General features: G+C 58.1%; 2 protein-coding genes across 2 annotated transcripts; one reads left to right on the forward strand and one right to left on the reverse strand.

Moving 5' to 3' along the window:
- Window positions 1–72: 72 nt before the first annotated feature.
- On the forward strand, window positions 73–15,593 carry DDX54 (DEAD-box helicase 54; the record flags this gene model as incomplete). Its single annotated transcript, XM_081113966.1, has 20 exons — window positions 73–246; window positions 2,522–2,651; window positions 2,983–3,053; window positions 3,518–3,706; window positions 3,828–3,877; window positions 5,309–5,350; window positions 5,468–5,563; window positions 6,133–6,254; window positions 6,334–6,395; window positions 6,470–6,601; window positions 7,442–7,652; window positions 8,013–8,147; window positions 8,552–8,782; window positions 8,876–8,949; window positions 9,551–9,760; window positions 10,208–10,350; window positions 11,095–11,208; window positions 11,718–11,822; window positions 12,401–12,513; window positions 13,394–15,593. 20 exons carry the CDS (start codon window positions 73–75, stop codon window positions 13,624–13,626), a joined length of 2,637 nt encoding a protein of 878 aa, XP_080970092.1. The 3' UTR covers window positions 13,627–15,593.
- CFAP73 (cilia and flagella associated protein 73) lies at window positions 13,861–22,182 on the reverse strand. The gene is made up of 8 exons (XM_081113967.1): window positions 21,995–22,182; window positions 20,203–20,308; window positions 19,313–19,417; window positions 18,147–18,347; window positions 17,455–17,676; window positions 16,993–17,151; window positions 14,862–14,949; window positions 13,861–14,000 (listed from the first exon to the last, which is right to left on the reverse strand). Exons 1-7 carry the CDS (start codon window positions 22,048–22,050, stop codon window positions 14,872–14,874), a joined length of 927 nt encoding a protein of 308 aa, XP_080970093.1. The 5' UTR covers window positions 22,051–22,182; the 3' UTR covers window positions 13,861–14,000; window positions 14,862–14,871.
- Between the last annotated feature and the right edge of the window lie 1,920 nt (window positions 22,183–24,102).

The raw sequence follows: 24,102 nt of genomic DNA on the forward strand, positions 1-24,102 counted from the left end.
CCCCCCCGCCCCCGCCACGCGTGGTACGACCCGCTGGCTCCGCCCCTTCCCGTTCTCTTGTGCCGGGTCCGCATGGCTGCAGGTACGCGCCCGGCGGCCCGACCGCGGTCCCGACCTGCCATGGCCCAGCGGAGGAAAAAGAAGGGGCTTCGGAAGCGCCGGGACGCGGCCTCCCACGCCCGCAGCAGCGACTCGGAGGACGGCGAGTTTGAGGTCCAGGCGGAAGATGACACCCGGGCGCAGAAGGTGGGAGCGCGCGGCTGGGACGCACGTTGGAGCCCAACCCCCGGCTCCGTGGGCGCCCCGCGGCCGCAGTTCCCCCGGCTGAGGAGTGGGCACCTCCTAGGGTGGGGAGAGGCCGGCTGGCAGGGGATCGGGGGCAGGACCGCCGGTCTGACCCGGGTCCTGGCGCCGGAGCCACCGCGTTCGGAAGGCTGGGGCCTGCGGGCCTTCCTGGTCGGCTCTTTGGTTGCCCGCTTCTCATTGGCTACTTCCTCCTTAGGGGGCGGGCCCTAGTTCCCATTCGTCCAATGAAAAGTGCAGGTGCTGAAGCTCTGACTTGGAGAGTTTAGGGGGGGTTCTTTTGAGAGGTTGAATTCAGGGGAGGCCGACGCCCGTAGATTGGGACAGTGATGCCCCCAAACCTCCGGGGAATTAATAGTAATAAATTAAACCTGGGTTTGTTGACCGCCTACTATGTGCCAGGCTCCGTGCTAAGAGCTTTACCAGCCTTATCATTTAATCATCACACCACCCTGTGAGCTATGTGTTGTCATCCCATTTGCCAGAGGAGGAAACTGAGGCCGAGATTGGTAAAAGAACTGGACCAAAACCTCACAGTTTGTGAGCGGGAGAGCCGGGATTCAAACCCGGGACTGTCTGGTTTCAGAGCCTGTGCTGTTTCTACTACTGAATGCCAGCTGTATGCAGATGGGAAGGGAGGGCAGTAGCCCCTTATTTCCCACAGCACCGTGCCCAGCCGGTGCCTGGCACAGAATAGCTTTGGGTAAGTAGATGAGTGAATGTTTATGTGAAGAGAGGCCTACGCTTCTCCAAGGCCGGCACCAGACTTTATCCCAGTTTCCCCAGCCTAGCTAAAGCCTGGCACACAGTAGGTGCACCGTAAACGCGGAGAAACTGCTAAAGGGAAAGAACAGGAGGTCAGAGTACTACATGCCAAAGAGGAGCCCATGTATGTGGTTCAGACTAGGGCTCTGCCCTGGCTCAGCCCTGTACAGGCTGTGGGATAGTGAAGAAGTTGCTTAACCTCTCTGAGCCACGTCTGCAGAAGACAGAGGTTTCCACTTGTGCAGAAGGCTGATGATTACATGTGCCTCACAGACCCGGAAAGGATTGAATGACATGTTTATATGCTCTGTCGTGCAGTAGAATGCTGGGCCCTGGTGTGTTCCAGGACTTGGTTGTTATGTGCCTAGAAGAGGGATTGGCAAACTTTTCCTCCAGGGACCACGTGGTAAATATTTTAGGCTTTGTGGGGCCCTATAAGGTCACCGTCTTTTTTGTTGGATTTTTTGACAGTCTTTTAAAATGTATGTGACCACTCTTAGCTCACAGGCTATACTAGACAGGCTGCAGCCCTGCCTAGATGGTGCAGGGACCATAGAGGGCCACAGTGGGAGGAACACACTCCGATCCCCCCACTTGCTGTCTGTGTGATCTTGGGAGGGTCACGTCACCCCTCTGTGCCTCAGTTTCCTTCCGTGTAAGATGACAAAGTAATAGTACCCACTTCCCAGGGTTGTCATAGGGTTAAGTGTGTTAACCTATGTGAATGCAGCAGCACCTGGCTTCGAGTAAGCGCCATGTGAGCACTAATCGTTACAGTGAATTAGCGGTCCATACCTGTTATTTCTGAGAGGGCGGGGACAGCCCTGTAATCTGAGAGGGCTCCCCGGAGGAGGCATCTGGGTTAGCTGTGCTGGGACTAAGGGGTCTTGGATGGGCAGAGAGGAGGCAGGCACAAGAGAGACCAGAGTTGGGTAAGGGTGATGGGTCAGAAAGCGGATTAAGGAGAAGAGGGCAGAGCATCTTAGAAAAGTCTAGTTGTGATGGGCTCTCTAGAGTTAATTTCCAGGGCTTGGAATGACAGGCCCGGACGATGATGATGATGAAATCGCCATCTCTGTGCTGGGCACTGTTCTGAGCTTCGCGCTTACCTGTTTAGTCTTCAGAACACCCTGTGAGGCAGATGCTCTCGTCACCCGTTTCCCAGATGTGGGAACACAGGCTCCGGGAAGATTAAGTCCCTTGTGTGGGGTCTCCCAGCTGGCAAGTGACAGAGTTGGGACTGAAACCAGGCTGTGTGTCAGCAGAGCCCGCTCTCTGCCCTCCGCCCTGTCCTGGCCCGTCAAAGGGGAGCCCTGTAGCAGGCACGTCTCGTGATCTGGCAGGGGAGTCATTGACTAGAAAGGGGTGCAGACCAGCTGCAGGACAGCCCCCCTCCCTGCCCAGTGGTCTGATGATACCTGGAGTGATGCTGCCTCTCTGCTCCTCCCTCCAGCTGGGACCTGGCCGACCCCTGCCCACCTTCCCCACCTCGGAATGCACCTCCGACGTGGAGCCGGACACACGGGAGATGGTGCGAGCCCAGAACAAGAAGAAGAAGAAGTCGGGAGGCTTCCAGTCCATGGGTGGGTGCTCCAGGCATCTGGGGAAACTGGGGGGGCGGGTAGCAGCAGGGGGTCACCACGCCCTCTGAGCTCTGCTCTGGGCCCAGCACTGGTAGGTATTGGGCAAACTGAGGCAGCAGACACTGTCTCAGAGCCAGTCAGGGCCTCATGGGGGCAGCGGGCTTGACACAATGAGAGAACAGTTAGAGCAGGGCTCGGGGCGATGCGGTGCAGGAACAGGCAGACATTGGGGATTTAGTGCCTGACAGTAGCATTTCAGAGCAGCGGGGGAGATGCGATAGTCGTGTGCGTGGGGCTCCCTCCACCCCGGTCGTTCCCGTGTCTTTTCCAGGCTTGAGCTACCCGGTGTTCAAGGGCATCATGAAGAAAGGCTATAAGGTGCCAACGCCCATCCAGAGGAAGGTACGCGGCGGGCAGGGCTGGTGGGGTTGGGAGGAGGGGATGAGGGACTTGGCCTTCTCTCAGCCTCTTGATAGACACCCCTCGTCCCAGCTGTCACATCTCTTATTCTGAAGCCCCACAAGCCTGCCTGTTCCACAGGTCGGGGAGGTTGGCCCAGCAGAGAGGAGACGCGGCCCTGTGCCTCTTTGCCATTTAAGGCTGTTCCCTGCTGAGGCTGCGCAGTGAGGAACAGTGGTCAGGGAGGGTAGAGTCTGGCTTCATCTGAAGATGGATGTTCAAACCCTGGAAAGAGTTGGGGGTGGTGAGCTGCTCGTCCCTGGAGGTGTGCAAACGAGCGTTGTCAAAAATGGGATCAGGGCTGGGCGACAGGCCCCTTCCCCTCACCGAGGTCCCCTAGTTCCACTGGGAACTTGAAGCTCCGGTGCAGGAGCTGACCACCCCCTCCCCTTCCCATTCGCCTCCAGACCATCCCCGTGATCCTGGATGGCAAAGACATGGTGGCCATGGCCCGGACGGGCAGTGGCAAGACAGCCTGCTTCCTTATCCCCATGTTCGAGCGGCTCAAGACCCGCAGTGCTCAGTCGGGGGCCCGTGCCCTCATTCTCTCGCCCACCCGGGAGCTGGCCCTGCAGACCATGAAGTTCACCAAGGAGGTATGTTGGGGTTGCAGAGGGGGGAGGGGAGAGGAGAGGGGGCGGTGGGGAGGGCAGGGAGAGACAGGCTGAGTCACCTTCCCCTTACCCTCTCTCAATCTTTTTCTGTCTCTCCCCACAGCTGGGCAAGTTCACTGGCCTCAAGACTGCCCTGATCCTGGGTGGGGACAAGTAAGAACCCTCTTGCCCCTGGCCCCGGTCACCCACACCCCCATCCCTGTGCAAGCACACCCCGTGCCTCCAGGGTATCAGAGTGTAGGTGCCTGTGTGGCTTATTAACAATAGCAAGTTCTTGGCACATTCTAAAATATAAGACTGATGCTTGTGAAGAATTAGGGAAACATGCAGTAACATATGAGAAGGAATTTCCCACACGAGCACTGCGAAGGTTCTGATACTTTTGAAAGACAGCTGGTGGCATCCGGTGCACCCACCCGGTAGCTCAGATGTATGTTTTAATGTGCGTACGTGTGGGTTGTTTAAAGCAGAATGTGCAAAAATCAAAGCATGTTTGTAATAGCTCAGATTTGCAAAATGTATTTTTCCTGATGTGCTGGTACCATCCTTCTGAAGTGGCAGGCATCACACCTGTTTACAGGTGAGCACGCTGAGGCGGTGGTGGGCCCAGAGCCGTGCAGTGGTTTGGTAGTACCGCTCAGATGAGAACTCGGGTCTCCTGCTGTGCCCCCTCCCCCTTCCACAGGCCTCCCTCCCAGGGCAGCCCCCTCCTTGTTCTCAGTGTCACTGTCACCAGTCACTCAGTTCTGCGTGTTTTGCTGTCCAGGGCTCTTTGCCTACATTATAATGTATTATCTCTAGTTCGTTACTGTGAGCAGTGCCTCCCAGGCTAGGCCTGGCCTGGAATTCTGGCTCCTACAGGTGTCCCAGGGGACGACTAAGTTAGGGATGTGTGTGCTCAAAAGGTTTAAGAATAAGGACAGAGAGATCCCAGAAACTGGATTCGAGGTGCAGCTGGCACTTCCAGGGGTAGTTGCTAGGAGGCTGTGGGTGAAAGGCAACTTTCTTGCCTCTGGAGATAGAGAGTGAGGTGGGTTGTGAGGCCGAGCCCACTCTTTGGGGAACTCTTTGTTGTGTGAGTCCTTTTGTATGCGTGAACCTGCATCTCTTGTCAGGGCAGGGCCTTTGCCTAGGACAGCGGTTCTCAACCTGTGGGCCGCGACCCCGTTGGGGGTCGAACGACCCTTTCACAGGGGTCGCCTAAGACCATCAGAAAACACATATATAATTACATATTGTTTTGTGATTCATCACTATGCTTTAATTATGTTCAATTTGTAACAATGAGAATACATCCTGCATATCAGATATTTACATGACGATTCATAACAGTAGCAAAATTACAGTTATGAAGTAGCAACGAAAAAAATTTTATGGTTGGGGGTCACCACAACATGAGGAGCTGTATTAAAGGGTCGCGGCATTAGGAAGTTGAGAACCATTGGCCTAGGATGTCAGCAGTAGCCTTTCCCCAGTGGCAAGTCTGGGGTCAGGGAGTGGGGCTCACCGGGTATTTGGTGTGGGAAGGGACAGGGACTAGACAGAGACCTGCTCTATCGAGCTGACTCCTGCCCTTCTCCCTAGAATGGAAGACCAGTTTTCAGCCCTGCATGAAAACCCTGACATGTGAGTCTGCATTGGGGGTCATGCTCTGGGGTCCCTTCCCAGATGGCCCACGTCTGGGGGGTGAGAGGAGGGCTCCGCTGGTGGCCCTGGGTGACCTGGCCTGCACACCCCTTCCAGAATCATCGCCACCCCTGGCCGCCTGATGCATGTGGCTGTGGAGATGAACCTGAAGCTGCAGAGCGTGGAGTACGTGGTATTTGACGAGGCTGACAGGTAAGGCTGCAGGTACACCCCTCGCAGTGTCCAGGTTGGCCGAGGCTGGGAAATCAGAGGGAGGTGTGGTTGCTGGGAGGAAGGGCTCTGCCAGGAGAGACCTGTGTACCGGGATCACCGTTAGAAAAAGTAGCACGAAGTTGAGAACACAGGCGGGATCAAATCCCAGCTCCGTGAACTTGGACAAATCACTGAGGGTCTTGGGGGCCTGGGGGGGCCTCGCCTGCAGAGTGGGGATAAAATAGCATGTGCCTCCCAGAATGCCTTGAGGACTCGGGAGCCGATATTGGTAAAGTACTCAGAACGGTGCCTGACCCAGAGCGAGGGCTGCTGTCATTTATTTCAATGCGAATTCGTAGGAAACAGATCAGACCAGACCCAAGATTTCAAGGTCATTATTGCTTAGAATGAAGTTGTCAGACAGAGAAAAATCGAGGCAAAGACCGACCACATGGGAGAAGTGTGGGGGCGAGGGTGGCTGAAGGTGGGATCTCCCTGGAGGAAGCCCCTCTCCTGACCGTCCTGCCCCCTGCCCTCTGCCCTCTGCCCCCTGCCCTCCGCCCTCCCAGGCTCTTTGAAATGGGGTTTGCAGAGCAGCTGCAGGAGATCATCAGCCGCCTCCCAGGGGGCCACCAGACGCTCCTGTTCTCGGCCACGCTGCCCAAGATGCTGGTGGAGTTCGCCCGGGCCGGTGCGTGAGCTCGGTGGGGCCTGGGCCCGGGGCCTCGTCCTCCCGTGACTCAACCCCCACGCCCCTCTGCCCACCGCAGGCCTCACGGAGCCCGTGCTCATTCGGCTGGATGTGGACGCCAAGCTCAACGAGCAGCTCAAGGTGAGGTCTTCCTGTGCCCCGGCCAGGCCTCTGCGGGCCCTGAGAGCCACCCCTCACGGCCCCTCTCCCGGCAGACCTCCTTCTTCCTGGTGCGGGAGGACAGCAAGGCCGCCGTGCTCCTGCACCTGCTGCGCAGCGTGGTGCGGCCCCAGGACCAGACGGTGGTGTTTGTGGCCACGAAGCACCACGCCGAGTACCTCAGCGAGGTGAGCGGGCCTGGCTGGCTGAGGGAGAGCCCCTGGGCGCCTGCACCTTCATTAGCTCGGGCTGCAGTTCCGTGTGCAGACACCAGAGGGCAGCACCAGAGCGGGACACGGGCCTGGCCAGGGCTGATGACTTTAATGAACTCCCCGGTACTCAGTTATCCACTCATGGCCAGTCCTGACTCATCTGTTGCTACCCCCTCCACCCGGGTTATGTTGAAGTATTCTCCCAGCCGTGCTATCACTTTTGTATACATTTTCCCATATGTTTCGTTTTTTAAAAATGAGGCGTGGCCTGCCTGCAGTGAGCTATGTACAGTGCCCAGTTCTACGTGAGCAACTGGATGAGTTTTTCCATATGACAGCATGGGGTCCTGTGCCCCAAAGGCTGCTGGGGCCCCTCCCTTGGTCAGCCACACCTGGGGTCTGTTTTCTGAGGACACACTTCACTGGGTTTCATTAACTTGTCATACATTTAACGGAGCTTCCTCCTTGCGTGCAGCTGCTGGGGTCTCTGATGAATGAGACTGAAAGAGTAATTCTCAAAGAGCAGTTAACACTCACGGTGCTTCCTGTGTTCGGGCCGAGTTCTCAGCACTATGTTAACGCATTGAATCCTTATGACAAAGCTACAGAGCAGGAGCAATTCTCCCCATTCTATAGACGAGGAAAATGAAGGCACAAAGAGGTTAGGTCACTTGCCCGAGGTCATGCGGCTCCTTAGTGGGAGAGTCAGGATGAGGCTTACACCAGGCCATGGCATGCGCTGTGGCCCAGACTCCTCTCTCTCCTGCCAGCTCCTCACCCCTCTCCCTTCTCCCCTCCCATCCTGGCTCCGAGCAGCTGCTGACGACCCAGCGGGTGAGCTGCGCCCACATCTACAGCGCCCTGGACCAGACGGCCCGCAAGATCAACCTGGCCAAGTTCACCCACGGCAAGTGCTCCACCCTCATCGTGACGGACCTGGCAGCCCGGGGCCTGGACATCCCGCTGCTGGACAACGTCATCAACTTCAGCTTCCCAGCCAAGGGCAAGCTCTTCCTGCACCGCGTGGGTGAGGAGCCGGGGGCGCTGAGCCCGGGTGGGAGCTGAGGGCGCAGGGCGCGACTCCCACCCTTCCGGTGGGGAACCCAGCCCAGGGGTCTGACCTATAAGTGAGGACCTGGTGGGGGTGGGCCGGCACGATTCCCATGGGTGCCTCACGGCTCCAAGGGGGCGATTCTCCACTCTCTGGACTCTGTCCTGGGCACCCCTGTCTTTTCTGTCGTGCTCCTTGGTGACGTGCCCCCTCAGCCCCCTCCTCCCCGAAGTCCTCTCAGTAACGCTGCCCTGGGAGCTCCTCTCCTGGGGACCTGTGCCTCCTCAGGGTTGGGCAGGTGGGAGTTGTGCTAAAGCTTGACCACCTCCTCCGCAGGTCGTGTGGCCCGGGCTGGTCGAAGTGGCACGGCCTACTCCTTGGTGGCCCCAGATGAGGTCCCCTACCTGCTGGACCTGCACCTGTTCCTGGGCCGCGCCCTCACCCTCGCCCGCCCCCAGGAGGAGCCCTCAGGTGAGTGGAGGCCAGGGCGGGGCTGAGGTCCTCCGTGGAGTTCTTCACGTGGGCGAGGGACAGAGCTGTCCCCTCTGGTAGGGGGTGGGGCTGGATTTGACCCCAGGAGATCCCCGTACGGTCACCCTCGGTATCCACGGTGGATTGGTTTCAGGACCCCCTCAGATACAAAAATCCGAGATGCTTAAGTTCCTTATATTAAATGACATATTTGCATATAACCTACACATATCCTCCCTAACATTAAATCATTCCTAGTTACGTATAGTAATAGAATGTGAATGCTATGTAGCACGCCGGCAGCCACGGGGGTGATTCTGTGACTCAGGGCCAGTGTGGGAGGCCGGGCCATGGGCAGGTGGGCTGGCGGCAGGCCGATGACCGGGCTCCGTGTGCGGTGGCAGGTGCGGTCGGTGTGGACGGCGTGCTGGGCCGGGTGCCACAGAGCGTGGTGGACGACGAGGACTGCGGCCTGCGGAACACCCTGGAGGCGTCGCTGGAGCTGCGGGGCCTGGGCCGTGTGGCCGACAACGCCCAGCAGCAGTACGTGCGCTCGCGGCCGGCGCCCTCGCCAGAGTCCATCAAGCGGGCCAAGGAGCTGGACCTCGCGGGGCTGGGCCTGCACCCCCTCTTCAGTGAGTCCCCATGCAGGGCAGGGCAGGGCAGGGCAGGGGTGGTGGGCAGGCCCTGCAGAGCCGGCCCTGGCCTCACGCCTCCCTCCCCGCCAGGCTCGCGCTTCCAGGAGGAGGAGCTGCAGCGGCTGAGGCTGGTGGACAGCATCAAGCAGTACCGCTCGCGGGCGGTGAGTGAGGGCCAGGGGGCCCCCAGCAGGGATTCCATTTGAGCTCAAAGCTTCTGAAACTGTATCTCTAGCCCTGTTGGCATCTCTAGAGATGCCCCTGGTTCTGGAACCATTCCTGCTGGTCCACGGCAGGTTCCCGTGTGGCACCCATTTCCTTCCACTTACTGATGGGCAGCCTGAGGCTCACAGGAGTGACTTGCCCGAGGCCTGGTAGAGGCCTGAGGAGCTGGCTTCCCATTGCCTTTCATCTCCTCTTGACGCCCTCTGAGCACCCCATTTGGTACCTAGGGGACAAGCCTGCCAGCCAACCAACTTCAGGGAAAAGGATTTGAGTGTCACGGTTGAGAGCACTGGTTTCAGAGCCAGCTGGGTCTGGGCTGAAATCCCAGCTGTGGCTCGTCCCAGCTGTGTGACCTTGGGCTGGTTACTTGCCCTCTCTGGGCTCCCTTTCTGGTTGTGAAAGGCAGATAATGAGAGAGCCCTCCCGGAAGGGTTGGAAGGACTTGGGGAGGAATGCCATAGGGAGCCCACCAGGCTGGTGAGGGAGGAGTTGTGGGGAGGAGAGGCCAGTGGGTGAAGGACTAGGGTGTCATCTCCACAGACCATCTTTGAGATCAACGCCTCCAGCCGGGACCTGAGCAGCCAGGTGATGCGGGCCAAGCGGCAGAAGGACTGCAAGGCCATCGCCAGCTTCCAGCAGGGGCGGCAGGAGCGGCAGAAGGGCCTGGCTGGCACAGCCCGGAGCTGCCCAGCACAGCAGGCGGAGCAGCCTGGGAAGGAGGAGGAAGAGGTGGCGGGAGAGAGCGTGGAGGTACACACCTCACCCGGGGGTCTGGGGTCTGGGCTGGGTCAGAAGCTGGGCCTTAGTGCCAGAGGCAGGGCTGGGGGACCCCAGAGGTGTCCTGTTCACCTGGTGGGCAGGGTCCTGGGCCTGCTCACGCTCCCCTCTTACATTTGATTTGGATGGGGGTTCAGTAGCCAAAACATAACAGCTGAGAACCCCGGACTCGTCCCTAACACAGAGAGGGCCAGGGCCTGGCCTGGTCACACAGCCGGGAGATTAAGCTGGGATGGAACACGGGTCCCTCCTTGGTTGGCACCTCAGCCCCCCAGCCCCCATCTGTCCTGACCCTGCTGGTGCTTAAGGTGGGGCGAGCTGCACGTGCAGAGGAGGAAATGGCAACCCCAAGCCGGACTGGTGTTGGGGGGCAGGTGGGCCCCCAGGGGCTGCAGGCGTGACTGGGCCTTGGTCTGCCAGGACGTCTTCACAGAGGCCGTGGGCCGGAAGCGGCAGCAGCCAGGGCCTGATCGGGGAGCCAAGAGGCGGAGGGAGGAGGCCGGGCAGCGCAACCAGGATTTCTACGTCCCCTATCGGCCCAAGGACTTCGACAGTGAGCGGGGGTGAGCCGCCAGCTGGAGGGGGGGTGTGGTGTATGCATGTGTGCATGTGTGTGGTCTATATATGTGCATGGGTGTGGGTGTGGGTCTGTGTGGTGTACATATGTGTGTGGTGGATGTGTGTATGCATGTGGTGTGTGTGTGTATGCACGGTGTATATATGTGTGTGGTGTGTATATTTGTATGCATGCACATGTGGTGTATATATGTGTGCATGTGTGGTGTGTGTGCACGTGTGTGTGGTGTACATATGTGCGTGTGTGGTGTATGTGCACGTACATGTGTGGGTGTTGTATATATACGTGCGTGGGTGTGGTGTGTGTGCGTGCGCGGTGTATATATGTGTGCATGTGTGTGGTGTATGTGTGTATGTCCATGTGTGGTGTGTATATATGTGTGTGGTATATATGTGCATGTATGTACGTGTGTGTGGTGTGTATATTTGTATGTATGTGCGCATGTGGTGTATATGTGTGTGTGTGGTGTACGTGTGTGTACATGTGTATGTGGTGTACGTATGTGCGTGTGTGGTGTGTATGTGTGTGGGTGTGGTATATACGTGCATGGGTGTGGTGTATGTGTATGTGTGCGGTGTATATGTGCATGTGTGTGTTGTATATGTGTATGTACATGTGTGTGGTGTATATATGTGCGTGTGTGTGTACATGTGTGTAGGGTGTGTATGTGGCAGGTGGGGCCTGATGGGCCCCCATCAACCCTGTTGTGCCTCCCCACCGCCCTCTGCAGCCTGAGCGTTGGTGGGGACGGGGGCGCCTTTGAGCAGCAGGTGGCTGGCGCTGTCCTGGACCTGATGGGGGACGAGGCCCAGAACCTGACCAGGGGCCGGCAGCAGCTCAAGTGGTGAGTGAGCTCGCCAGTGCAGCCCTTCCATGCCCGCCTGTCTGCCACGTGGGCCCTACCCACTGGCATGTGACCCCCCAGCCTGTCCTGACTCCCCTTTGATCCCTAGAGCAGGAAATACGCCACCCCATCCCCTCACTGCTCCTGCACAGCACGGATTACGATCTGTGACCCCCTCCTCCGATCCCCATGTCATCGCACAATAAGGATGATGAACCCCACCCCACCCCCACTCAGCGCCTAGAAATGGCAGAGTAGGGGTTGGGAACCCTGTCCCTGACCAAGGCCCCCCAGTTTCCAGTGACCCACACACACACTGCCTTTGAGACCTAGGCTACTAGGGGAAAGTGAGGAGGAGCTGGGGACAGGCCTTTATTGAGCACCTACTGCGTGCCCGACATGGCCATGCTGCTTTTCTACAATCCAACATCCCAGTGAGAGGGTCAGGGGAGGGAGGCCGCCCCAGGCCCCCTCCGTCCACAACAGCCCACCAACCTTCTCTGCTGCAGGGACCGGAAGAAGAAGCGGTTTGTGGGACAGTCAGGACAGGAGGACAAGAAGAAGATCAAGACAGAAAGTGGGCGCTACATCAGCAGCTCCTACAAGCGCGACCTGTATCCTGAGGGGCGGGGCTGAGTGGCACCTCCTATAGGCGGGGCCTGTCTGCTGGGGGGGCGGGGCTGAGTGGCACCTCCTGTAGGCGGGGCCTGCCTATGCTGGGAGGGCGGGGCTGAGTGGCACCTCCTGTAGGCGGGGACTGTCTATGCTGGGGGGCGGGGCTGAGTGGCACCTCCTGTAGGCGGGGCCTGTCTATGCTGGGAGGGCGGGGCTGAGTGGCACCTCCTGTAGGCGGGGCCTGTCTATGCTGGGGGGCGGGGCTGAGTGGCACCTCCTGTAGGCGGGGCCTGTCTATGCTGGGAGGGCGGGGCTGAGTGGCACCTCCTGTAGGCGGGGCCTGTCTATGCTGGGGGGCGGGGCTGAGTGGCACCTCCTGTAGGCGGGGCCTGTCTATGCTGGGAGGGCGGGGCTGAGTGGCACCTCCTGTAGGCGGGGCCTGCCTATGCTGGGAGGGCGGGGCTGAGTGGCACCTTCTGTAGGCGGGGCCTGTCTGCTGGGGGGCGGGGCCTTCTCCCAGCCCAGGGGTTTCCTGGGCTTCCGGATCCGCCAGCCTCCTCCTTAACACGCTTCCCAGCTACCAGAAGTGGAAGCAGAAACAGAAGATCGACGACCGCGACTCGGAGGAGGAGGGGCCATCGGACCGGCGAGGCCCAGAGCGAAGAGGTTGGAAGCGGGGCCGAGGCCAAGGTAGGATGCACCGCCACACGCACGTGGGCAAGTGGCATGCTTGGTCACCTGGGAACTTGGTCCTCCGCTCCCTCCCGAGTCCCTCAGCTGACAGGCTAAGGGGTTTTTAACGCTCTGTCTGCCAGAGCCTGTGCTACATGATGGCACGTGGCCAGCTGCCCTGCGTGCCAGGGCCTCAGGCTGCCCCTCGGGGCGTTGCTGTGCTCTGAAGGGAGGGGACGAGCCTGTCCCGTCCCCCCAAGCTTGCGGTCAGAGGGCTCCGCTTGCCGTGTGGAGACAGGCTCTGCAAGACACTCGCCACGCAGGGCCTGGGTGCGGAGACAGAATGCCCACCTTACCGGCAGGGACTGGCCCTGGGCTACCCAGCTGCCTGCCACCCCCCTGGGAACGGGAGCGTGGCACTGTGTCCTGGGCTCTCAGTCACTGCTGGGTCCCCAGGGCCTGGCACAGAAGAGGCGCTCAGTCAGGCTTCGGTGACGTGTTAATAATCATAACAGTTACACCCAGGAGGCCCTTCCTCTGGGCTAGCCTTGTTCTGGGCATTGTACACATGAAACCATTGACTCATGAGGACCCATGAGGAGGAAGGTGCTATTATTCATAATTCACCGAGGGGGAGACAGAGGCACAGAGAAGTGACTTGCCCAGGTCTAAGAGGCCACAGCTGGGCTTTGAACCCTGGAAGTCCTGGCTTGAGGTTCCAGACCTATACCGTAGACGACTGTAGCCTTGTTAAGCACCTACTGTGTGCCAGAGGCTGGGGCCACAGCAGTGAACGCACATGGGAGTGGGGGCAGGGGAGCAGTCCGGAGGCTTCTGGGAGGAGGGGACATGGGGAATCAACCCAAAGGCTGAGCTCCCTGGATCCTTGTCTTGGCAGGTGCCTCCCAGCCGCGCACCTCAGGCCCCCCCGCCGGCCGCGTGCGCTCAGAGCTTAAGACCAAGCAGCAGATCCTGAAGCAGAGGCGCCAAGCCCAGAAGATGCGCTTCCTGCAGCGCGGGGGCCTCAAGCAGCTCTCTGCCCGCAACCGGCGCCACGCCCGGGAGCTGCAGCAGGGCGCCTTTGGCCGGGGCGCGCACTCCAAGAAGGGCAAGATGAGGAAGAGGATGTAAAGAAGATGGCCCAGCCCCGGCTCCTCCCGGCTCCAAGTGTGAACACCAGCACATGCTCCTGCGTGCCGCTATGTGCCTGGCCCCGTGCAGGGCTTTGGGGAGCTCCCTGCAGAGCCACCGCCCATGAGGAGTGCTGTAGGCCCCAGGGCAGCAGCTGCCTCTGCTGACTCAGGGACATCTGTGCAAGGTCTTGAAGGGTGCATAGGAGTTTGCGCCCTGAATTGGCGACTCGGCTCCTGCTGCTTCTGTGTGCTCTGGGTTCAAAGGTGGTGGTCACACAGGTCTGAGCCGTGAGTGCCGAAGGCCCAGTGATGTACTTTTAAGGTAATAAACCTTTCTTGAGCACCTCTGGTGGGCCAGGAGTGCCGTCCACTCTAGGAGTTGGAAGGGACAGACCCAGGCACTGAAATCCCAGCTAGCGCGCCGGGTGAGTTGAGAGCGTGTGGGCAAGTCCCGTGGGATCCCCCGGGGACCCCCTGAGGTTGGGTTCTGTTGGTGTCCCCAGTTTGCAGAGGAAAATGAGGCTCAGAGGATGAGTTAGCTGTCTAAGGTGGGAGAACCCCAAAGCTGACAGTCGGTCCCCTTCCTCCTGCTGGGCCAGCCTCGCAGCTGGGAGTGGGGGGGGGGGGGGGGAGAGGGCGGTGACACAACAGGATGCAGGGTCTGGGGCAGGGGCACAGCTGCTCCTCTGGCTGTGAAGGGGTTCACCCTGCCCCACCACACACCAAGCGGGCAGGACTGGCCAGGCCCCTGTCCTGCCTGAGGCCTGTGCTCCCGGGCCCTACTGGGTCCTGGAAGGTCAAGGGGAGCCTCCAGCAGCTGCATATCAAGCCGGGGAGGGGCCTTGTGAGCAGGTGCCTGGGAGTGGGTTTCAGCTCCCGAGACCCTCTTGCTGGTCCTATTGATTTTACTTGACTTAACCCAACACTCCCCTGGAATTTACCAGCATTTGCACCAGGCCCCATTACAAGCACCTGGCAAATACCTGCTTTTTAATGCCCCCAGCTGCCCTGGAGGAAGAACCCGGCCCCAGGCCAGGTGGTGGGGGTAGGGTGGGTGCCCCCATGTCGGCCACGAGTTCTGAGTGCTGGCTGTGTGCCCCTCGTGTTGTCCCGCCGCCATCTGAGTGGGCACGGCCCTCCCATCTCCAGGTGAGAGCCATTCCGCCCCACCCCAGGAAATGTGCACCTTCTTTCCGGGAGGAGAAGCCCCTGGGGGGGGCGCCCACTACTCACCAGGGTCGGGCTAGGGGGCCGCGGTCTCGGGCTCACTCTGGGGGAGGCTGGCCAGCACAGCAGAGAGGTCCAGGAGAAACAGCTTCACCTGGGGGTCCCCAGCAAGCCAGTCACACCCCAGCCCGTGTCCCGTGCCCACCCCCCAATGCTGCAAGACCAGGGTCGGGTCGGGGTCGGGACCCTCTAAAAGACAGCAATGTTGGTGGTTCCGGGCTTTTTAAGGCCCAGTCGGCCTCCCAAACGATTCCCTAGCAGATGCCTTCACAGTTGGGTACCACCTGCATTATAATTAAATTCTTACTTTCACCTCCATCAATTTATTTTCCCCCTTTAATTGGATCAGTCATATTTGTTGGCGTCTGGCTTACTCACTTTCTCCATGGGTGGCCCTTCTCTGCTTTGAGCTAATTCACTTACTGACACGGACTTAATGAGCACCCCTGGCTCCACAGCCAAGAACCAGTCACCCGGCGGACCTTCCCTTGGGCACTCCCTTCACATGTTTCACTGAAATCAACGTCTGAGATGGAAACGATTCCAGCAAAGATGGGGAACGTTTGCCCTGACCGGTTTGGCTCAGTGGATAGAGCGTCAGCCTGCGGACTGAAGGGTCCCGGGTTTGATTCCGGTCAAGGGCATGTACCTTGGTTGCAGGCACATCCCCAGTGGGAGGTGTGCAGGAGGCAGCTGATCGATGTTTCCAACTCTCTATCCTTCTCCCTTCCTCTCCGTAAAAAATCAATAAAATATATTTAAAAAAGAAAAAGATGGGGAACGTTTAAGTCACCCTTTTCTGAAGTAGGAGGAACGAAAAATAGCTACAATGAAAACGAAACTGGCCCTAGCCGATTTGGCTCAGTGGATAGAGCATCGGCCAGCGGACTGAGGGGTCGCAGGTTCGATTCCAGTCAAGGGCACATGCCTGGGCACATGCCTGGGTTCCAGGCTCGATCCCCAGTGGGGGTGTGCAGGAGGCAGCCGATCAGTGATTCTCACCATTGATGTTTCTATCTTTCCCTCTCCCTTTCTCTCTGAAATCAATAAAAATATTTTTTTTTTAAAAAAAGAAAACACGAAATTGTTACCGAGTTTGGCCGGTTGCTGTTGCTGACAGGGTGAGTCCTAGGCCCCAGACCAGGGCGTGGAAGGCCTAGTTGCCCCGTGTTGGGATTAGAGTGTTGGTTGAAAAAGGACCGGCGTTTGCTGTCACTGCATATTGAGCCTCTGTCCCTCCTAGCGTCACCTGGGGGGTGGACCTCGGTACCCGAGCCACACCAGGGAGAGCAGAGGCCCACAAAAACCCACCCAACGCAGGGCGTGGCACAAAGGTGGGCTCCGGGGCCCCAGTTCTTGCTGTTTGGTTGGAATCCTGGCCATGGGGGGCAGGGGTGGGGTGGGGGGAAGGAGTGCCTCTGTTTCCCCCACTCCTCAAGGGGGTCATGCTCTGGGAACCCCCAGAAACAAGTGTCTCCAGAGTCAAGCCCTCCCCTCTGGCTGTAAACCTTGCAAACCTGAAAGCATAGAAAAATGGTGCGTGGTCCACAGTGACACCTGTGAGGCCGCGGTGCAGAGACCACTGCTCCACCCTACTGCGCCCTCGCCAGGGAAGCAAGGCCTGTCAGATGACTGCAAAGCGAATCTCGCCCGGCTGGCGTGGCTCAGCCATTGAGCATCAACCTCTGAATCAGGAAGTCACGGTTTGATTCCCAGTCAGGGCACATCCCCAGGTTGCTGATCCCCACACCCGATTAATGATTCTCTCTCATCATTGATGTTTCTATCTCTCCCTTTCCCTTCCTCTCTGAAAGCAATAAAAAAAAATTTTTTAAAAAGCAAGTCTCAATCTCCTGGCTTTTGTTGATGTCACTTGTTTGACTCTTGGCATAAATGCATGGAGTCGGTCCGTATACACCCTGGCCCTCCGCATACGCAGGACACAGACCCAAGGGGCCGGACTTCCTTCCGACCACATGGCAGGTGACTCAGCACTAACCCCAACTGGGGGCCCAGGTGGCACTGAGCCCGTATCAGGTGCCTCTGATCAGAGGGCCAAGCTTAACCCAGAGGTGGGGTTTCAGGCGTGGGGGTGTGCCGAAGGCTTGGGGGCTGGAGGTGCAACAGGGGCGCTCACCTGCTCCAGCTGCCCCTCCGTGTCCTCGAGGTCCAGGGCAGGCGGCTGCCTCTGATGCTGGCACACCAACTGGAACAGGTTGAGCGCCGCCATCCTCACGCGGCCCAGGAGCAGCGTCTTCTCAGCGGCTGTGTTCTGGATCTGAACCCACTTGGATTCCTGGAGAACGCCCCGCCCGTCCCCATTAAGGTGTGATGGCTGGAGGAGGGCTGGGCCTCAGGCCCAGTATCTCCCCCCCTCCTCTGGCCGCCCCCCCCCCGCCCGCCCAGCCACGTACCCGTGAGCGCTCTCGAGGGGAGGAGGGCAGGCGACAGGCGTCCCGTGCCCTAAAGTGCTTTCTGATGCCAAACCTGCGCATTAGTTCCGCTGCCCCGCTGCGGTAAGCATCGCCCCATCTGTTCTTAACCCTGGCGCTCTGCCCCGCGGGGGGAGGCTGGGGTCCCGGCGCCCGCTGGGCCGTACCCAGTGCAGCGTGCGCTCCCGCGCCGCCTCCAGGCGCTCCAGCAACTGCGCGCGCTGCTGGCCCCGCCGGAGCAGCTCGTCCTGCCAGGCGTCCCGCAGCCGCTGCAGCCGCGCGCGCGCCTCCTCCAGCTCCGCCCGCCGCCGGCGCTCCGCGAGCCTCAGCGCGGCCAGCGTGTCCGCGAGGGCATCGAAGCGCGCCACCAGCTCGGGGACCTCCTGGAACTGGAATGGGGCCCGGAGGGGGACTCACCGGGCCTGCAGGCCCTGCCCTCCCCCTGCCACTCGGCTCTCCAGCGCCTCCGCAGCCCACCTGTGAAACGGGGGCATCACCAGCCGCTGCCCCTGAAGGGGAGATGGCTCCACCCCTCCGTTCAGCCATCTAAGCTCACTGCCTGCGACCAATATTCGTTCTGAGCGCCTGGGTCTCCCCCCTCCCGCGCCTGCCCGGTGTCCTTTCTGAATCTCGGTTTCCCCATCTGTAAAATGGGGTTGACAATAACAGGACCCACTTCACGGGGCCTTGGGGAGAATTCAAGAACAAAGCGTGCCCCTGGCATACAGTTAGTGCTCAGTAAGTGGTGATCCCTGGCATACAGTCAGCGCCCCAGGAGTGCACCCTTTTAAAGCCGCCCCTGAGGCCACTCCGCGTCGCACGGTGGCTCCGAGCCCCAAACTGCCTGCAGAGCACTCACCTCCGGCAGCCGCCCCAGCACCTGCTCCAGCAGCCGCGCGCCGGGCCCCAGGCGCTCCAGCCGGCGCTGCAGCCGCGCGCGCTCCCGCTGCAGATGGGCGAGCTGGGCCCGGAGCCGCAGCGCCTCGGCCTCCTGGCGGCCCGCGCGGTGTCGCTCCTCCGCCGCCCTCCGCGTCCCGCGGCTACGTCGGGCCTCGGCGTCCTGGGGCGGAGGGGTGAACCGGAGGCCAGGACGCTCAGGATTGGGCGCCTGCGGAGCGCGCCCCTTCCTCCCCGGCCCAGCATTAACGAGCACGTGCAGCCATGGATTGCAAACAGATGGCCCGCGGGCCAAACGCAGCCGGAATCTGATTTTGGTCCCTCACTCCTCCCCCACGGTTTTTTAAAAGCGTGAATGCGTCACTTTTCCCACCACTCCCTTTGTATTAGTACACCAATTTAAAAAATATGTACTATTTTGTATTGATTTCAGAGAGGAAGGGAGAGGGAGAGAAAGTTAGAAGCATCCATGATGAGAGAGAATCATTGATTGGCTGCCTCCTGCACGCCCCCTACGGGGGATTGAGACCAACACCAGGCATGTGCCCTGAACCGAAATCAAACCATGACCTTCTGTTTCAGAGGTCGATGCTCAATCACTGAGCCATGCCAGCCAGGCTAGTACACCCATTTAAAAAAAAATTTAGCACATAAAAGTTTATTAAACAGTCTATTGATCTTAGACATGGGATATGTTAAATTTATAGAATGATTTTTAGAGAATTGACATTAAAATGATGACTTTTTTCAAATATATTTTATTGATTTTTTACAGAGAGGAAGGGAGAGGAATAGAGAGTTAGAAACATCGATGAGAGAGAAACACCGATCAGCCGCCTCCTGCACATCTCCTATTGGGGATGTGCCTGCAACCCAGGTACATGCCCTTGACCGGAATCGAACCTGGGACCTTTCAGTCCGCAAGCCGACGCTCTATCCACTGAGCCAAACCGGTTTCAGCTAAAATGATGACTCTTATCATCCATGAATTTGGATTTAGCCAACAGGTATTGAAGTCCCCAACTATAAGAGTACACCCGTTTTTAAACATTTCTGTGACATGTCTGGCCCCTAAGGATTGTGACTTTGTGACCCTGTGACCTGCCTCCCCCAGCAGGCCCCACCCACCTGCAAGAACTTGTCAAAGCGGAAAAAGGACGCCTTTAGCTCCTGCTTCTTCTGTTCCAACTGCTCCCGGCGCTGCATCAGGACTGCCATCCTGTTCTGGAACACCTGGCGTGTGAACATGGGTGTCTGTGTGTTTGGGGGTTCAAGTCACCCAGCGCCTTTAAGTTCACACTTAACTCCTCTCCTCTGTGGTCCCTGATCGTGCCGCTGCGCCCCTCCTCAAATCCACCCACAGCTCCCGCCAGCCGCAAGGAAGCCCAGGTGCCCTCCTGCAGCCCCTGCGTGTCCGTCCGTGTCCCTGCCCTTTCTCGGGCCTCATCTCCCCCTCCCCCCTCTGACACCCTGTCTTCCGGCCACTTGGCCACCTGTGCTTTGTCCTTGCCTTCCAGTCTTTGTATATGCTGTTTCCTCTTTGTCTCTTCCTTCTCACACTGTCCCCCTTTGATGGATAAGCCAACTTGCCCTTCAGGAATCCCTAAGACACCACTTCCTCCAGGAAGCCCTCCTTGATCACCCTCATGTGGAAATAGGGGCTTTCTCTGGGCTCTTACAGTCCTTCTCAGTGCGTCCCCCTCCTAGCAGTCACCAGCTGGACATGGTCTCTGTCCTTCTCTAGACTGTGAGCCCCTGAGGACAGGGACCATGGTGAGACCCCTAGATCTGGGTGAGTGCCCTGCACGTAGGTGCTCAGAGAACATTGATTGGCACCAACAACTGATCTCCTTGGATCCCCACTTGACAGGTGAGGAAACCAGGGCTCAGCGTGGTGACGTGACTTGTCTCAGGCCTGGGAGCTAATAAGAGGGCTCCAGGATTTCCCATTCCCCTGCTCACCACCATTTTTTTGGTCTGGGGTCCCCAAAAGTCTCAGGACTACGGTGGGGGCTCACCTCCCTCTGGGCCTGCAGGCCCCGGTCCACATCCACCAGCTCCTGCCTCTTCTGCAGGAGACAAAGCACCGGCAGGGAGTGGCCGGGATTCTGCTCCGGGATCTTCCTGGAGGGGCTCACGGAGGAGGTGGGGGTGAAGGAGGGAAGAGTCAGGGCCCCCATCTCCCCGCTAGTGCCTGAAATGTCCCCATTAACCACCTACTGGCTGTGGAATTCTTCATTCATTCATTCACAACAAATTGTACTGAGCACCTAGCAAATGCCAGGCACCATCACAGCACTGGGGCCCCTGCTGGGGACAAGACAGATAGAAAGCGGCCCTGCGGGAGCTGGCATCCCGGGGGGAGGGGGCACACACACACAGGAGATAAAGCTAACAAATAAGAAGAAGCAATGCCAGGACATGGTAGGTGCCAAGGCGACAAATCCTTCCGTGCGGAAGGGGGTCAAGAAGTCTCTCCGAGGAGGGCCAGAACCTTGGTGAGCGGAAGGGGCGGGAGGGAGGAGAGAGATGGGGGTTACCATCAGAGAAGTTGTGGGGGCCAGAGGGCGGCGAGGGAGGACTTTGGCCTTGACTGTGAGTGAGGTGGGCAGCGGGGAGGCTTCTGAGCAGAGGAGGGGTCCCCCTGGCCGCTGTGGGGGACAAAGACGATAGGAGGGGCAGGAGACGGGTGACAGGGTGATGGGGTGACAGACGATGTGGTTCTGATCGGGCGGTTGTAGTGCGGAGGGGAGGAGGGGCCCGTTCTGGATACAGTTTGAGAGCTGAGCTGATGGGGTGATGAGGGAGGTGAGAGAGGAGTCCGTGCCCTGGCCGGTTTGGCTCAGTGTATGGAGCGTTGGCCTGCGGACTAAAGGGTCCTGGGTTTGATTCCTGTCAAGGGCACAGGCCCGAGTTGCAGGCTCAATCCCCAGTAGGGGGGCGTGCAGGAGGCAGCTGGTCACTGATTCTCTCTCATCATTGATGTTCCTCTCTCTCTCTCTCTCTCTCTCTCTCTCTCTCTCTCTCTCACCCCCCCCCCCTCGCTTCCCCTCCCTGCGGGCCCAGAAGGAGATGAGCACCCATTGTAGTCCTTTTATTGAAATCAGTACAAATATATTTTAAAAAAATAGAAAGGAGTTCGAGGTGAAGCTGGGACTAAGAGCTGGGAGGGTGTTGCTGATGGAAGAAGGCTGAGTGGGGGGAGGCGGCCAGGGGAGATCAGCTCCTTGCTGTGGCTGAGTTGAAACTGAAGACGCCTGTTAGAGCTCCGGGGAGGGGTCCAGCAGGCAGCCCCCTAGGGTCGGCTGTGTAGGGAGCAGGAGGGTTACACTGACTCCATTCGGCAAGCCTTTCCCAGCGCCGGTTCAGGGGAGACGCTGCCATTTTCAGATTCTAAGACTGCGGTTGGGACCCTCAGTCACTCCACGGAACAAACGCAGGCCTGGGACAGGTTTCCTCCACTCTCCCTTTAAAAATGCAGTTTGCAGGCATAGGGGGCAAAAGTTCATAGAAAAATTCCTTCCCACCTGGGTTCAAACCATTTAATCTCAGCTGGATGCCAGCTGGGGTGGGAAGCAAGGGCAGGTTAGAGACCTGGGCTGCTGACCCCCGCTCTGCTCTAACCAGCCCGGGACGTCAGGGAAGTCCCTAGTTCTCTCCGAGCCTCAGTTGTTTTCATCTGTGAAATGGGGGCGATGATCTCCCACCGTGAACAGGCTGTGGAAGCCAGGATCCAGGACTTGGGAGGGAATGGCCACCCACTCACTCTTGCCCTCCTTCCGGCCCTCCCTGCCACCCCGAGACACTCACATCGGCAGCTTGTCTTGCAAGGCCAGTCGGAAATCTCTCTCCCAGGACACGGCCATTCTCCTGGCGATTGCTGGGGCTTTCTTTCCACCTGGAGGGTTTCTGATGGAGGGTGGTGCAACAGCGTGTTCGGTACTCTCAGAAGGCAGCCACCAAGCAGGCCCTGGTTGCCCAGGCAACCATCAACGCAACATTCCATTGCCTGGCTGAGGCCCGGGAAATCCACCCCGGGAGGGAGAGGGCGGGGCTGCTGGGAGGGCAGCAGCCTCTGCCCCTTCCCGGGGCTTTAACTCCCCGTCTAAATTGGGGTGCCAGAGGAGAGGACGTGGGTCCCTTGGCCAAGAATTCACCCCTCTTGGAGACCCATGTCTGGTCAGGCCTCTTCCTGGCTGGGTGGGATGGGACCTCGCTAACGTGGCTCTATGCTCAGATGTCTGTTATTATTGGGCACCCACTGTTGGCCAGGTCGTGGGTGGGGTCACTTACTCCCCTGCAAGGTGCCGAGGGCCTACCATGTTCCAGCCCCTTGAGGGTCCACTTCCTTTGCTGGGGATGGGGCTCCCCTGGCCATGCCTCACGGAGTGAGCCCCGGGCCTGGCGAGGGAGCTAAAGAGGACCAGCTGGAGACCAGCTGGGAAGAGACCCGTGATCTGGATTTGGAGGCTGCGGGTAGGGGAGCCGCTTGACGTGGTTTAGGCAATTACTGTGGGTCAGACACAGTGCTAAGTAATTCAGGTAGCCACACATCTAGGAGAACGACTTGTAAAAAACTGGCAGCACCAACTCCTGGCTATGGAGCCATTGGAACTCTCAAAAAGTAATTCAGTGTCGGATTTAATCCGTGAACAGCACTGCAGAGGTGGTATTAGGGGCAAGTACTCAGTAACATTACGAACACCCATGGATATGCCCTAGCCGGTTTGGCTCAGTGGATAGAGCGCAGGCCTGCGGACTGAAGGATCTCGGGTTCGATTCCGGTCAAGGGCACATGCCTGGGTTGTGGGCTCGATCCCCTCAGTAGGGGGCGTGCAGGAGGCACCCGATCAATGATTCTCTCTCATCATTGATGTTTCTATCTCTCTCTCCCTCTCTCAAATAAATAAAAATATATTTTTTAAAAAAACCCCACACAAACTCACGCATCCTTCCCACTTTAGAATTGTGGAAGTGGCTCTTAGTTAAAAAAAGAAAGAAATGTATTTTCATATTGCAGGTAACACTATTTAAAAACTATAATTACTTATAAATGCCTGTATTGCCCAAAACAACTGCTAAGCATTTTATTGGAGCATATTTTTTAAAATGGAACTAAAATAATGTTATCTTTGAGCACTTTGCAGTAAATTGTAGACTATCCACATACATTGATGTGACATGACAAGGTACATGATCTAGATTTTTCCTGATTTAAAAAAAAATATATTGAGATATAATTGAATAAAGTAAAATTCACTTTTCCCACATACGGTTCTGTGAATTTTGGCAAATACAGAAAGGCATGTAACCACCACCACAGTCAAGATACAAAACGTTTGCCCCAAAAGTTCTCATGTCCCTTTGTACTCAACCCTTGTCCCCACCCCAGCCCTTGGCCGCCACTGACCTGTTCTCAAGCCCTATCATTTTGCCCTTTTCAGAAAGTCATGAATAGAACCTATACCAGTGGTTCTCATCCTGTGGGTCGCGACCCCTCTGGCGGTCGAACGACCCTTTCACAGGGGTCGCCTAAGACCATCCTGCCTATCAGATATTTACATGACGATTCATCACAGTAGCAACATGACAGTGATGAAGTAGCAACGAAAATAATTTTATGGTTGGGGGTCACCACAACATGAGGAACTGTGTTTAAAGGCCGGAAGGTTGAGAACCACTGACCTATACCTTGTAGCCTTTCGAGCTTGGTTTCTTTCATTTAGCAATATTCATTCTTTTCTTTTTTAAATATTTTTTTTATTGATTTCAGAGAGGAAGGAAGAGGGAGAGAGAAATAGAAGCATCCATGATGAGAGAGAATCATGGATCGGCCGCCTCCTACAAGCCCCCCACTGGGGATCACTGGGGATCAAGCCCACAACCCGGGCATGTGCCCTTGACTGGAATCGAACCTG

Source organism: Myotis nattereri (genome assembly GCF_964212035.1).
Source record: "Myotis nattereri genome assembly, chromosome: 19".
Classification (NCBI taxonomy): Eukaryota; Metazoa; Chordata; class Mammalia; order Chiroptera; family Vespertilionidae; genus Myotis; species Myotis nattereri.